Source organism: Phalacrocorax carbo, chromosome 9 (assembly GCF_963921805.1).
Source record: "Phalacrocorax carbo chromosome 9, bPhaCar2.1, whole genome shotgun sequence".
In the NCBI taxonomy this organism is placed as follows: Eukaryota; Metazoa; Chordata; class Aves; order Suliformes; family Phalacrocoracidae; genus Phalacrocorax; species Phalacrocorax carbo.
This window is the reverse complement of record NC_087521.1, coordinates 33,681,845-33,696,327: the sequence shown is the minus strand read 5'-3', so window position 1 is coordinate 33,696,327 and position 14,483 is coordinate 33,681,845. Positions and strand designations below refer to the sequence as shown.

General features: G+C 44.0%; 1 protein-coding gene across 2 annotated transcripts in view; it reads right to left on the bottom strand.

Annotated features, from left to right (window-relative positions):
- The window catches only part of SLC35F4 (solute carrier family 35 member F4), a 129,929-nt gene that overhangs the window by 37,041 nt on the left and 78,405 nt on the right, over positions 1-14,483 (bottom strand). Inside the window, exon 1 of one of the 2 annotated variants that reach the window (XM_064461054.1) lies at positions 738-865. The exons of the other annotated variant lie outside the window; for it this stretch is intronic. Within the exon in view, the coding sequence (XP_064317124.1) occupies positions 738-813 (76 nt within the window). The 5' untranslated portion in view covers positions 814-865. Of the gene's footprint in view, positions 1-737; positions 866-14,483 lie in introns of those variants that run through there. 2 annotated transcript variants of the gene reach the window in all.

The window sequence follows — 14,483 nt, the reverse complement described above, 5'->3', positions numbered from 1 at the left end:
CTTGCCTTTCGACCTTTGATTTATACAGCACGTATACCCGCTGTATATTTTCTACCTCCCGAGCTTTCTGTCTGCATCACAGCTATCAGCGCAGTCATATCTCATGCTGGACAACACCACCACATTTCCAGTTGACACAAAAGTGTGATGTGAAGTTGGTTTGCACTCTGCAAGGAACGAGGCTGTTATGTCTGATCAAGAGCACACAACAGATTTCACAATTTCTATCTTGTGGTTTTTGTATTAAGGAATTACTTCAGAGCTGACACTTCTGAAAATAAGGTGGGGGGGGAAAGTAGTCTAAGCTATCTCTAGCTGAGGGACAGCAAGCAGAAAAAAGTTCACGTCTCTGTCTTTGAAGTGAAAAAGATAAATCTAGACCACAATATTAAAATATGACAGAAAATTAGTTAACATTATATGGACCTAACTTCACATCATTTTAAAAGCCAGAATTGAAGTACAACTTCTTTATCAGTTGTTCACATTTCAGCGTTAGTTTCTTCATCAGAAATAATTCACACAGCAGTTGAACACAAGCAACAGAAACCTAACTACACTTATCCCAGATGATATTAAAGTGCTAAAAATACTACCCAAACATTAGTTAGTTTAAAAATACACAAACACACACACACACATATTCACATCACTTTGCATGGAACAGATCAGGAAGAGCATGCAAAGTAAATTCCTGCCTAGGGTTAGATATACAGGAAAAAAAAAACAACATTTACCGTCTGGCACAGGTGAATTTAATTCTGAAACATTGTAAGACGGTAACGGTGCCACTCTTGCTGAATGTTTCTTCATCCTTTGAAATTGCTTTCCCACTCACACGCTCACTTCGTCTTTAGTCTGCATCGCTTCGGGTCCTGAGTACTATAGTAAACACTCAGCTATGGCTGGTGGCTAGATGTTGTTCTGGAGATGCTGCAGTAGGCTACGAGTACTGATTTGCTGTTTCCCTGGGAAACCATTTGCAACACATTCAAACAATGCTTGACCTCTGCTAACACTTTTCTTTCATTCAATTGTTAAGCGCAGCAGATAAAATATAAATATATTAGCTATCGCGCTTCATAAACTTGAAAGCGTGGCAGCCCCTTTGCATTAAAGCAAGGATTTCACATCAAATATCCGTGCTGTGTTACCAAAGCAGATGGGAGATTTCTCAGACAACTGCAAGGGAATTATGCAACGCAATTTTATGGTTCCTTACACTGTGACAATATACGAATGATTGCAGTAATTATTTTAAATAAACTTTGAATAATGTAACTCCTATAGAGCCCCTAAATCAGGGATGCCGTGGGCAACAGAGCCAGTAACATCCAGCTCTGTATCTGATAACGAAGCAATGATATTGCAGGAGTCTCTTCTCTTTTAATGCCCTACAAAAATTGTCACAACCAGGAGATATATATAGGCCATGGCTAGTCTACATTCCTTCCTCGCTTCCCTTGAGGCAGCCAGGACATTTTTTCCCTCTTTCCCCGACATCTTCTCTCTCTTCTACACCCTTTTTATTATCGCTATTTATATTATTGGAAGTTGTTCACTTGGAGCAATGAGAAAGTTTCATTGAGCAAACAGTGACAGCCTGTACAATTTTTGCAATTCTTAGAAAACGCTGCTCACTTGTGTAACCCGGCACCGTGCTGGGAGCTTTCTTTGCCAGGAGGTGGTTACCAACATCTCTTAAGGGCCCTGGCTTCAGAGCTCTTCCCAAGAGAAATACTATCAAGTCTTATCCAAGAATTTGTAGGTAGAAAGCTTTACCATTGATACTCAAGGAATCTTCTATAGGAACTATGGGAAACACAAAGGAAAAGGACAGAAAAGTAGCTTAGCTCTACCGGAATCTGCTAGCAAAGCTGTCAAACTTTTAAGGGCCACAAGTAGATAACTTTCACCTATAGTTTTTGTGCCTTTGATGACAACTGAGAGCGGGGATTTCTGGCCTGGGGCTTGGTCCTCCATCCACTGCTATACCACCAAACAGGGTGAAGTTATCGGCTGTAAGGAAGGCCATAAAATTATCTGCAAAGGATCAAGAATCACCGACCTAGAATGTCACGTGCTGGGCTTCCTAAAGCAGCCTGCAGGGATCTCAAGTGTTTTACAAGTAACAAGCGCCATGATGGGGTATGTGTGCAAGGACTGTTCCCTTCACTCCCCTGTAAGGAGCCAGGACACATCGGGGAGCAGAGGGAAGGATGTAGAGTCCCCGGCCAGATCATCCTTCGGATGCAGCCACAGAAGAGCCTGGCACACGTGGAGAAGTGAGCTATGGCATCCTAACCGATGAGGCCGCCCATGATGACACTGTACCCAGAGGGGTAGGGGGAAGTGACCCTTAGGTCTTTGGGGCAACCAAGCCAGCAGTGTAAGACATCATCTGAAGTGCACGATCTTGCCCTGCACATCCCTTTAATCCTGCTTCCTTACTTCTCTTTGGGAGACAGTGGCCTGCACTCTATTATTAGGGTGCAGCAACACAGTAAGGAAGAGACAGTGGTCTGTGGAAGTGCAGGAGAAAGGCAAGAGTACCTCATCACCCCATCTCCCAAGGCCATCCTGCCCCAGCATTGAGTACCTGGACTCACTATGGAAAAAGTACAGGGAAAAAATGTGATTACAGCTGCCTGGTGTTCCACCTAGCATGTCCTCTCCTGGAAGGCTTGGAGCTCTCCTTTAGGATCTTCTTTATATCCCCTGTGACTGATAAGGCTCTCCACCGTGACAGTCTTTTCCAAAGCATCACACTGCATTGCACAAAGCTAACCAGCTTTTACTGCTTATCTGCATGCAGAGGATTTCCAGCTCTCTGTAACAACCACTCTTCCAAAGAAAATTATCTTCCCAATTTGCAGAAGGAATTTTATTCTCCCCTCCAAAGTACTGAGAGTCAGCAGACTTCGTGATAGAATAATCACTAGTCAAGTAATTGCTGGCTCCACAGTCACAAGGCTATCTATTAATACACGTCTAGTCTTTGAGCATTTATATAATATGAACAACATAATAATATAACACAGAGATTGTTTTTAGAAAACCATTTCTGCAAATAGAAGCTTATAATGGAATCATTAATGAACCTTAACAATGGTGAGGACGAAACACATGAGACAATGTCAAGCAATTCGAGACGTTTCTTTCAGACAATTTCAACATTAATGGCAGAACGTGATTGCATCTAAAAGTTGCGGCTTCTTTTTTCAAAGAAAGATCAGTCATCATTTTAACACCGTAACCCAGAAGCCATACTCAAACCCACAAAGCCCTCTTTCAAATAACTACCCCAGCTATCTCTGCTTTGTACAGCAGCTGCAAGAGAAAAGCAGCAGATACAAAACTGTTTTAAAAATATGTGTGATTGGTACCTATAACTCCCATCAAAGACTGCAACTTGAAAAGCATCAGCTTCTCTGGCTACACAAGCAAGAGCTTTGGCCATCTGTTTCTGCTCCTACTATGAATAGCTGATTGCATTTCTGTATGAGATGTTATTCATATAGGTCCTCTGATCCTTCCTATGTACTCTCTTTCTCAGCTCTAAGTGTGCTGAAGAATAAAATAATATGGAGTGGACGTGAGAGAAGCAAACTCTGTCCCTCTCTTCAGAGGTAAATCAGACACAAATCCATCCACAAGTGGAATGTGATGTCCAGATTTACCAGGATGGCACAATAGTTTCTCCACAGACTGCAAAAGCCAGCGTGAAATCTGCAGTCTTTTGCCATCGTCCTCACCTAATGTTTATGCAAGGTACCACAGTGGGAAAATACAGGGTTTTCTCCCCAAAATTCAACAGTAAACTAGTTTCCAGGTACCTTTAAAACAGATCTTCATGCATTGTTGCTTGCCTCAAGTTCCACACTTCCAGTCTGCAACATGTTAAAAGTTTTCTTATCTGCAGGGCGTGCAAGCTGTGTGACACCTGGAAATCTGGCTCGTGGTTTCCCTGACCGTGAGACCCAGATCACCGCCAGCCCCTGCCGAGCGTGCTGGCTCAGCAGTCTCGAATTAACAAAGCCCAACACAATCCAATGCTCCACATAATCAGCCTACATCTCCAATTATTTTCACTCAGGGAGTCCCTATTTGTCAAGGATACATGACATATGAATTATAGCAGTGTAAATTATACAGTGTGGAACTCTACAGTGGAAATGATAACCCAGGCTGCAGGGTTGCAGCATCTTTTCCTAGTTAAGGCAAACATTGTTAAGACACTAACCAAAGCTCTTGAGCCGGATGAAGTATCCACTCCCTTGCACCGGTTTTACTATAAAACATAATCACTGAATAAGGTGTGTCTCAGGAGAGATTCCTCATCCCCAGCCAAGAGTCCCAGCGGCTGGAGGCCTCTGAACCACATCCAGATTGCTTCCTACCATCCTCCTTGTGCAGGCACGGCGCACGCCGCCTGCAGCACACTCTGTCCCCTGGCTCAGTAAATATTAATCCAGATGAGAGCATGGGGAAGCTGCAAGTGTTGCTGACTCATCAACCAGACAGCAACCCAATGCTGGAAGCGGAGTCAGAATTAGAGTGTGCTGAATCACATCCACTAACAAGTACTCCACGCTCACAGCAGAAAGGGGCTGATGCTGTCAAAACACACACTGCGCTCTTGGCTTACATCTCTGCAGTAGTTAGTCATACATATTTAAGGGACCTACTGCAAAAGTAAAGGCAATTTACTCTTCTTCACTGAAGTTGCAACCCACATCAAAAGCTGTAGGTAACTCCAGGTAACCACCGGTTTATCTTGTCAGCCCCAACGGATGGATGTTTGTTTGCAATGAACTGCACTCCAGCCACAGATGTACTCAGTGTCCGCTGACAAAGCCGGCAAGAGAGAGTAAAATCATTTGGAGGTTTACCTTGTGGTAAGATATAATGGATAAGGTCCCCATGAAAGACACTACATCTCACTTCGCTAGCTGGTTATGGTGTCTGTAGTCCTAATCAACGAACAAACTGAGCTATGTCAGGTTCAGTCGGGGGAGCTTTTTTTCCTATGGGAAACAATTAATAACCAAAATTACAATATTAATATAATCCTGACAGGGAGTGACAGAATATCTGATCCAGATAAGATGACATGTGTGCTACAGCCCCAGGGAGACAGAATTATCTCAGCTAAAGGAAAACAGCTGCACAAGTACATGAAACACCACAATTCCACACTGATAACGGGATTCATCTCACTTGACTTTGGACACCAAAGTCTGAACCATCTCTACTGAAATCTTTTTAAGGCGAGTGGTGGGAAACTGATAACTCTAGAAGACAACTTGCCTGGTCTCTCTTAGATGTCTCTTGGAAACTGAGATCAGCAGCTCTCTGAAGGCACCCACTTCTTCCCACTGACTATGACTGTGGAGAAGTGACTTGCTTACATCTAGCTTTTAGACACCTTAGTTAGGGCAGATGTTCCCAGTAGGAAAGACTCTGTGTGAATGCCTGATAAAGACATGAAAGGACTTTCTTTGACTCTAATCAATTTTGGAACAGTATTCAGATCCAAAACAGCAGTCTTTGTTTTGAACACCACTTAGCTACAAGATCTGTATGAAATCCACTTTGCATACGTCCCTGCAGCTGACAGGTCTGTCCATTCCCAATCACTAGACTATAGGATTCTCATAAACATGACTTTCATTTGCTCTTCCAGGCTGAGCATGTGTTTTAAGATGACAAGCTAAAAGGCCATTATCAAGTTCATTTTATCCTGTTGGAATATAAATTAGATACAAGGCACAGAAGAGACAAACAGTCAAACTGAGATGAAAACAGATGCATCCTACAAAAGGGATTTTTATGTATAGCAAAGTCAAGGCTTTAGTTTGAACTTTTACCTTGCTTCTAGCAAAATCAGAAGCATACAGCAAATGCTACTTGAGTCAAACAACAAACTCAATCTAAAACAACTTCCAAGGCTCTCAGAAAAAAGAACCGTACATCTTACTGCTGCACCCAGTCATGCCATATGGGTTTTGAAGAATCAAATCCTAAATTCCTTACTGTCTTAACTCTCATTGACCCCTGCTCAGCAACCAGAATATCAGCTCTGTTCTGCTAAACATCCCATTAGCATCTACCAGGCAGGTCACAGTCCTTCAGCCCCACCAGCGCATACTCACACATCATGCGGTGTGGACAAGACTGTGCGCCCCTTTTCTCTCTGTGCTGTCTGCAGGAGCAGCAACTGTCTCTGCACACATCCAGTGGCTACGTAACCAAACACAACTCCCCCACAGAGAATCGGCAATGGCAATTAATCATTCCCCAAGTGTAAGTTAATCAGCGCCCACAAGCCCCTACTCAGGTGGTGAGCACCAGATTCACACACCTGCAGGCGAGGCAGGGCTGCGCAGTGCACGGCAGCCCCAACTCAGAGTATTCAAGTGCTTAGAGGGTCCCACTCACTTGTTTAAAGCAATGGTGTTCTCCATCACCTAACTGAAGGATGGCATAAGAATCACCACTCCAGAAATAATGGGTTCCTGCCTTTCTTCTCCACATCTTCCATCCAAAGAGCTGGAGCCAGGTGTGTGATCCTGCAATGGCATTTCAGCCTGGGAGCCACCGCTCCCGGCCATCACTTGATTTGTGGTAGAAACATTTCACTTCGACTTCCCTAAAAAACCATTATGATTTGTTTGACAATATTCATGTTGAAGGCATGCTAAAGTCTCACATGTTCTGTTCACTGGGGCAGAAACTGAACTCTACCCAGATTTCCTGGTATTCTGCAAATACCAAGAAGCAGAGTACCCATTGCCTGCTAAAATATCACCCAATAACTGCTAGAAATACCTAATAAATCTGATGAGATTTTAATTCCCCTGGGGGCTGGATGTTTATATACTGATCTCCCATTCACATTAACATGAGTTGCTATTTTCAGTAAATCAGCCCAGGAATTCACTCCTTAATGCTCACCCCGGTTTTTCTAACAGAAAAATGCAATGCAATCTATTTTTAGGCTTCCCAAGCAGACTATTTCCAGAAATAAGATTAACACTACCAGCTAAACATCCACTGAAAGATGATGATGTGAAGATTCGCAGTGGTACTCAGCTGTCGCCCAGGACAGGAAAGCTCCTCCCTGCTGCCACATGTAAAAGCCTTTCAGTCTGCCGTGTCCCACCGGACCCCAAGGAGCTGCTGGTGCTAACCAGCTGGCAGCTCGACTGCAGCCGGCTCCCGCAGCACTGCGAAACCAGTGCAAAACCACGCAGATCACTGACAGCCAGCTGTATCTTGGCTACCAAAGGCCAGATCCCGTACGTACCTCAAAAGCTCCTAATAGTTTTGATGCTACCAAATGGGCAAGATGTTACACATCATCACAATGATACATTGCTTACTAACAAACCCGAAGTCTCTGGTGATTCCCCACCCCAATATCAGCACCACCTCTCCAAGAAGTACTCAGCTGGCTTGAAAGTACTAACATTTTCTACCCCAGTGCTTTTGGAAAGCTTTTTATTGCTATGTGATTTTATAGATATGACAACTAGTGCTTTTGTGGGAAGCACAGGGATGAAAATTTCAATTAAAATAAACCTCAGATTTTCCTTCATCATGTGACTTTTGAAACATAAGCCGCCCACCTGCAATGATCAGGAGATTCAGGCTAACGTCTCCAGAGCTGGCAATACAGCTCCTTAGATTTTTTTTTTAATTCTGTTGTAACACGAAAATATCATATAGTAAGAAATATTAAAATTCTAATGCAATTAAAGGTACAAGGAAAAAATACGAATTGTGGGCATGGCGAGCCGTTCTTCAATTTTAATTAACGTTATGCAGCGTTTCATGGAAACAGCAAATATATCAACTTCGATGCATCTCCAACGTTTTGACGTCAAAAGAAACAAGACATGGATTTCAGGTTGCCAAAAATATTAAAAGTTACCTCCAACATTAGAAACTCATATTTACAGAAGAATCAGAAGAATAAAAAAACCTGCTCAATGAAAAACCAAAAAGGCTTCAAGAGGAGCTTGATTCCAGCTGCACAGTGCATACGGTGTCACTGGCCTCAGAGCCTTTGCCAGGTCAAATGGATCCTGCTGTCCTAATCCTGAATCAACACGACAAAATGTGTTTAGTACTCCATCATAAATTTCAGCTTAGGGGCTTTACTGACAGCCAGGCATGGTGAAGAGCAAGAACCTTATGAGGAACGCACAGAAATCTCATCTGTGGCATGCACAGACCTCATTTGTGAGAGCAGAGCTCACCAGACTCCCTACAATAGAGCCTACCTGTGTGAGCTGGGAGGATCTGCTCATCAGAGAAGCAGTGCTGGCAAAACAGTAAGGCTATGAGATCATTGGGTGGGCTCTGAGCCACCTGATCTAGTTGAAGATGCCCCTGCTCATGGCAGGGGGATTGGACTAGATGGCCTCTAAAGGTCCCTTCCAACGCAAACCATTCTATGGTTCTATGGTCATACCACGAGCTTCTGAAAAACTACCTGGGTAGCCTTCAGCTACCCAGAGTCTGGTCACCCCCCATCAAAAGTCACCTGAATTTCAAACGTTTTCCAAGTTTAAGAGATTAAGAGGAAGGTTCCTTCTTCAGCCTGGCCACTCCAAACTCCCTGGCAGTAAAACACATCACAAGTAAACAACCAATGCACAGTCCGCTCGGCAACAAAGAATATATTGGCTATCAATTTCAAATATCCAATACAGGCTTTCCAGACAGAATAATAAAATCAGACACCCAGCACTTTCATTGGGTTGTTTTTTTTTTTCCTGAGGAAAACAGCTTAGATGTAATTGCATGCCAGATAATTATTTGCCTTCCCAATGTTTTATTAACAAAGCTGCCACAAGTGAAATAAGCTGTCTCCATTTTCTGGTTCTGCAGTTATGAAGTGCCTCTTTACTGCGAGAGAGCATTTGAGTTGAGAAAACTTCCATTTTGTGCTTCTCATCGTGACTGTAGAGCATGTCAGTGAGACAGTAAATCACTTCTTATATTTGCTGTCTTTTGGGTAGCCAGCAGTTAATTAGATGGCTTCAGGCTTTTTTTCAATACTGTAATCAGAATAGGAAAGCAGGCTAGAAATCCGGGGCTGGTTAGTCCCAAAATGTACCCATCAGTGTGTTCCTGCCTAGGCAGGTTCTGCAGTAGGAGTAGGAGCTTGCACCATGCATCACTGCAACCCCTACCACCCCAGATGGCACCACAAAGCTCCTTGGATGAAGAAACGTAACCAATTTTTAGGACAGATTACAGCACGAGATAATGTTTGTTGTCATGTTAGTGGTGCTGCATTACATTTCACAGCCCCTCTAATTTTAAACGTTGCGTGCAGAATTTACAGACCTCTGGAAGCAAGATCTGAAGCTTCAGAAAAGGTCTGAAAAAGGCCTAGAGAGATCTGAGGCCTAAAAAAACCCAACACACCCCATAGTCTGTAGGGTCAAACAACTTAAAGAAGACAAAGAGGAGACAGCAAAGTCAACTCCATGTGGGTAAAAGGTTCCTGCACAAATGAAAGGATTAAATATGCACGTCTGTGCTGACAGGGCCAGGAGCATTAATGACTTTAGCTGCGTTAATGGAAAGTTCAGTGGGAAGACAGGCCACTGGAGAACAAGAACAGTGAACCACTAAATGAGATGATGCCAGGTGGAACGTTCCCATTGCAGGAGGGTTTTCAGATCAAGCCGTGGATGAAGTGGATGTTGACTGCCTCAGAGCATGAAGACAGAGCAGGTCCACTTTGTATCATAAAGTGATTGTGATAAATAATTTTACCTCCCAGTGAAGACCAAAATTCCAGAAGGTGATAAACATATTCAGAAATAGCAATCCTTCAATGTGACTACATGTGGGTACCTATGCCCTCCTGAAAGTAAAGGCCTTGCACTTCATATAGCTTGTCCCATTCATTCACTCAACCTATATTCATCGAGCAACACTGAGCTAACAATAAAAAGGTGCTAATAATAAAAACTAGCTATTATTAGCTGAGCTAATAATAAAAACTAGGGTGAAGGAAACATACTGTGAGCTCAGAATGGGTGTCAGAAGTAGGATGCTCTGCAGAATTCCCCAGTAAGTATCCCATCACTGCAAGTGGTGTTTTCCAACCTGCATACCACAGGCAACTCAGGACCACTGTTAAGGACAAGCAGGAAATGTTAGAAAGAAGCAGTATTTGCTGGCAGCAGGCTTGCTTTTATTATTAGGGCTTCTCTGCCTTCTTTGGAAGGTATTTAGATCTCTAAAAGTTAAAATAGTTTGACACCCACTAGCATCAGACACTGGATTTTAGAAGATTCCTGAGGCACATGTGAAGCTTTGTGAAAAACTCCTATGGCAGAGTGTCAGGGTTTCACAGGGAAGAAACCTGAACAAGCCACTCTGTGTCCCAGCTTGGCTTCAGGAGCTGACGCTGAACAGTGTTGTAGCTTTTGAAAGACAACGAAGTGACCGAGTCCTGATTCAATGTGTGGTTCTGGTCTAGGCCCTAAAGTAAGATTAATTTCCAGTAGCTCTGATGGTTAGTCATAAAATCTACTACACCCCTTTGTTTCTGCTATTTTATTTAAAGGCATTTCTATTTTCCATTTTAAGTGCTCATCTGACGCCAGGGTGGCTTTGCCTCTGCATAATTACAGCTCTATTTATTTACTGATGATGAAATAACAGCACAATACTTCAGCTGCAAGACACCAGCCTTAACACACCACAGCCAGTCCTTGGAGTTAGCAGTTCGGTAACTGCGATTGTAAAGGCTCAGCACAAAACGTCTTCCAGCACCCGCAGAGCTCCTCTGAAATTAGTGATCTCTGCTGAGCGTCAAAGTCCATCTGCACTCGTCAGCAGGGGTACCACAGAGGATGCAGATGCATACCAGCAGAAGAAGGGTCCCACATGAGTTTAATTCCCTCTCTTACTCCCCCATATTTTGGGCCAATATAAAAAAAAAAACCACAAAAAAAACAAACAAAAACACCCCAGATGACAAATTCAGCTAGTACTAGTCTGAAAAATAACCAGTGCTGAAGCGCAAGAGAATTCTTTTGAACAGTAGCAACTTTTTAAGTTTTCTAGCAGAAATTCTCTACAAATTCTTTGAAAAAGAAGGTAAAATCCTTGCACTATAGAAATTAAAAATTTTGGTACTAAGAAATCTCCAACCTTTTGTGAGTACTTCTTGTCTAAGCTTCATATAATCCTCCCTAATACCTCTCAGTGTAAATCTCTTATGTGCAACATCTTATTAGCAAGACAATGAAGATAACACAAGAAAAGTCTACTGAGCAGCATTAGGGGATTAAGGATGGATTAAACAGTCGTGACACAATGAAAACATTGAAGCTGTGTGTTCACCATAATTAGTCTGGTTTCTAATACTCTCCCTGGGTCAGTTACTGAAGTCCCTGGCCTGTCCCGCGGGACTGTGCTTGGTGTGACAAGTGGTGGCAGGACCCAGACATCATCTCATGACTGGGGACAGTTTTCCACCGTAAGAAGATGGATACGGACGCTGTTCTCAACATATATGAAAAGCTGAGTTCATCTGCACCAGAATATGGACAGCAAAAGCAAAACAGACTCTTCCTAGAGAACTGCTTTACATTTCTTCAGGATGATGATACCCTTTTAGTAAAGTGGTTTTATGGTTACCAGAAGGGTCTCTTTTCCAGAGAGGAACTGGCAGCCCCATGCGCAATGAATCTCTTTCAGGGATGCTTTGACAGCTCACCCTCCCCACACACATCCCTGTCTTGGCCCAGGGAACCAGACGCATCACCACAGGACGTGTTCTCGACCCAGTCCCATGCAAACCCACTTTACCTGGTGGAAATGGGAGTTATTTTTATGAGTAGTCTCCTCAGGTCCTCACTCCACTTACAGAACTGACCAGTGGCTCACAATAAGCTGGCTCAAAGTGCAATTTCTCCAATCAAGAGTAACCCTGAGATCTCTGCCACCTTCCAGTTCCCAGCAAAGAGACGCACCCCTGCTTCCACCAGCTCCCCAATCAAGGCTTTGCAGGAGCAGAGATCTGGACCAGCGGTGGCCAGCAGCCATCCACAGACTTGATCTGCTCTTTACCTGAAAGACCAGCGTGCTCTATCCTTTAAAAACCAGATCTTAATCTGAAATAAAGTCTTACTCAATATTTAAAGTCAAGCCTATTTACTGCAACAGAGCACAGTATTGATCTGGTGCTGGTTTAACTTGTCAGAGGTAAATCAGAGTCTGCAGCAGGATTCTATTAAGTTATTGGAGAGCTCATCTTCTCATTAGAGAACGCACTGTGCTATCAGCACTCAGTGCCCAAAACAATTAATCTGGCACCCAAGCGTTCCCTTGTGTCCCCTGCTGGTTAGGGGCATCTTGAAGCCTGAGATAACCCTCTGCCTACAATAACTGTGTGTCAGCATGGCTCATTAACAGAGAGGAACTGGTTGGTTTGGTCAGAACAGGTCAAGTGTGCAGTCCTCGAGAGACTCAGCAGAGAGCAGCACAGCTTTCCACAGCCTGTGGGGCACAGTAACTCACTCAGAGGCTTATTTCTAACACCTCAGCATTCATTTCAAGTATCTGAAGCGGGGTTCCCCCACTTTTCCAAAATCTTTCAGTGCCTGGGATCCATGTTAATTAAAAGATAGGTGTTTTTTAGACTTATTTTTCTCCCTGATGACGCTCTTACAAAAGTTTTGTCCCATCCATGCAACAAATCACAGCACAACAGCTGATTTCCGGCATTTCTGACTAGGCACCACATCCTGCCCACTGTACCAATGTACAAAAGGTCTACTCCCAGTAAGTGCTGTCCAGGGGACAGAGGGACCATGATTAATCCCGGCGCTTAAACTTACACCATAAGGTTCCCAGTGCCACGTGGACCACATACAGCAAGCCCTAGCCACCCGATGGCCTAAACACACAGCTGGTGTGTTCAGCCTCTCAGAAAGTGAGTGTATTTGCTGGCACTCATGGGTGCTGTGGGCTCACCTCCCTGGCACATCCCACTGGCTCTCCTGGGCTCGGCTTCCAGCACAGACAGCAGCCTGGGCATCTGCGAACTGGCACTATAAAACAAGGCTGGTCCAGCACACCTGTGACTAAACTGGTAACTTCGGGGGATTAAAAATGCAAAAGTCCAAAATCAGGCAGCAGTGTATCAGTGAGGAAACGTGACTATACCACCCTTCTCAGCAGGAGATTAAAAAGGCCACAAAACTGGGGTACACCATAGGATGCTTTGTGGCAAGCATTCCAAGCTTCAGGTTACAGATGAACAGATGCAGATAACAGCAAGGAAAGAACAAAAAAACCCACTGCTGGGTGTGGTGCGCTTCCCTCAGGTGTGCCAGATATTGGGGAAGGAGCAGCCCCTGCGATGCAGCAGTACCAACGCTGCTGGCTTCTCCACAGGGGTCCTTTTGTAGCTGGATGTTGGGATCTGGCAGAAGGGGACCTCTGGGAGCAGCGCTGCAGGGGTAATGGGAATGCAGTGGAAGAGTGCAGAGGCTCCGGCAGAGTGCACAGACTCTTAGGCTTCTTACAGATGCATCTTAGAAGCAAAAAACCTTTGCATTAGTTTTTTTAAGCACAAAAAAAAATGCCTGTAGGCCTCAATCTGCAAGAGCTTAGTACAAATGGAGTTTCCTGGGAGAGCTCAGTCGGACTAACAACCTGTTTTCCTCTCTCCACCAAAACTTCAAGAGTCTGAAGAAGAAAAAAATTAAGAAAAAAAATCAGATTTCCATGTGTCATGCCCACCCAAGCCTCTCCAGGTTCACACCGCTGTGGCTTACCCAGCAATTCAGATTTGCGTTTAATGTGCACACAAACTGCTCTAATGATGCAAAGTATCCCATGAACTTACCTGGGGAACCATATGTCCCCCTGTATTGCTTGAGCACCGTTACAAGAGCGCTGGACCTCTCTCGCACCACGCTCTCATTTGCACAGCAGTTTTTCCCTCAGGGATTGTCCCACAAGCGGTATTTTGAACCAGTTTTACTCTGTAGTACGCCATCCGGAATGGCTTTCCCTGCTCTGAGGAACCCTATTTCAGGAGAGCTTTTCCAGCTATTATCTCCTGGGGTTTGTAACAGAAGAAAAACTCAGCATTAACCTAACTAATTCCTTCAAAAGGAGGTTGCAGAGGGTTTTATCTCTGCTTTCTCTTTTAGATAGGTTCCCCTGCCCCCTGCTCTTTCCATGGCAGGATTCTGGGTGTTTAATATGATTCTCTCCTGAATGCCAAAAGCAATCAGGAAGGTGTAAAAGAAAAGAGGCACAGGACAGCCCACCTGAGACAGGGATTTTATGCACATGAGCAAGTTGGTCTTTAAAGCAATGCAGAGTAGCACTCCAGCTAATGAGGGTTTGGCCCCATTTTCTTTGGCCTGTGAGCATGTCTGTGCTATTGTGTGTCTATAAAGGGTATGTGTATAGCCATATATAGATACACACAC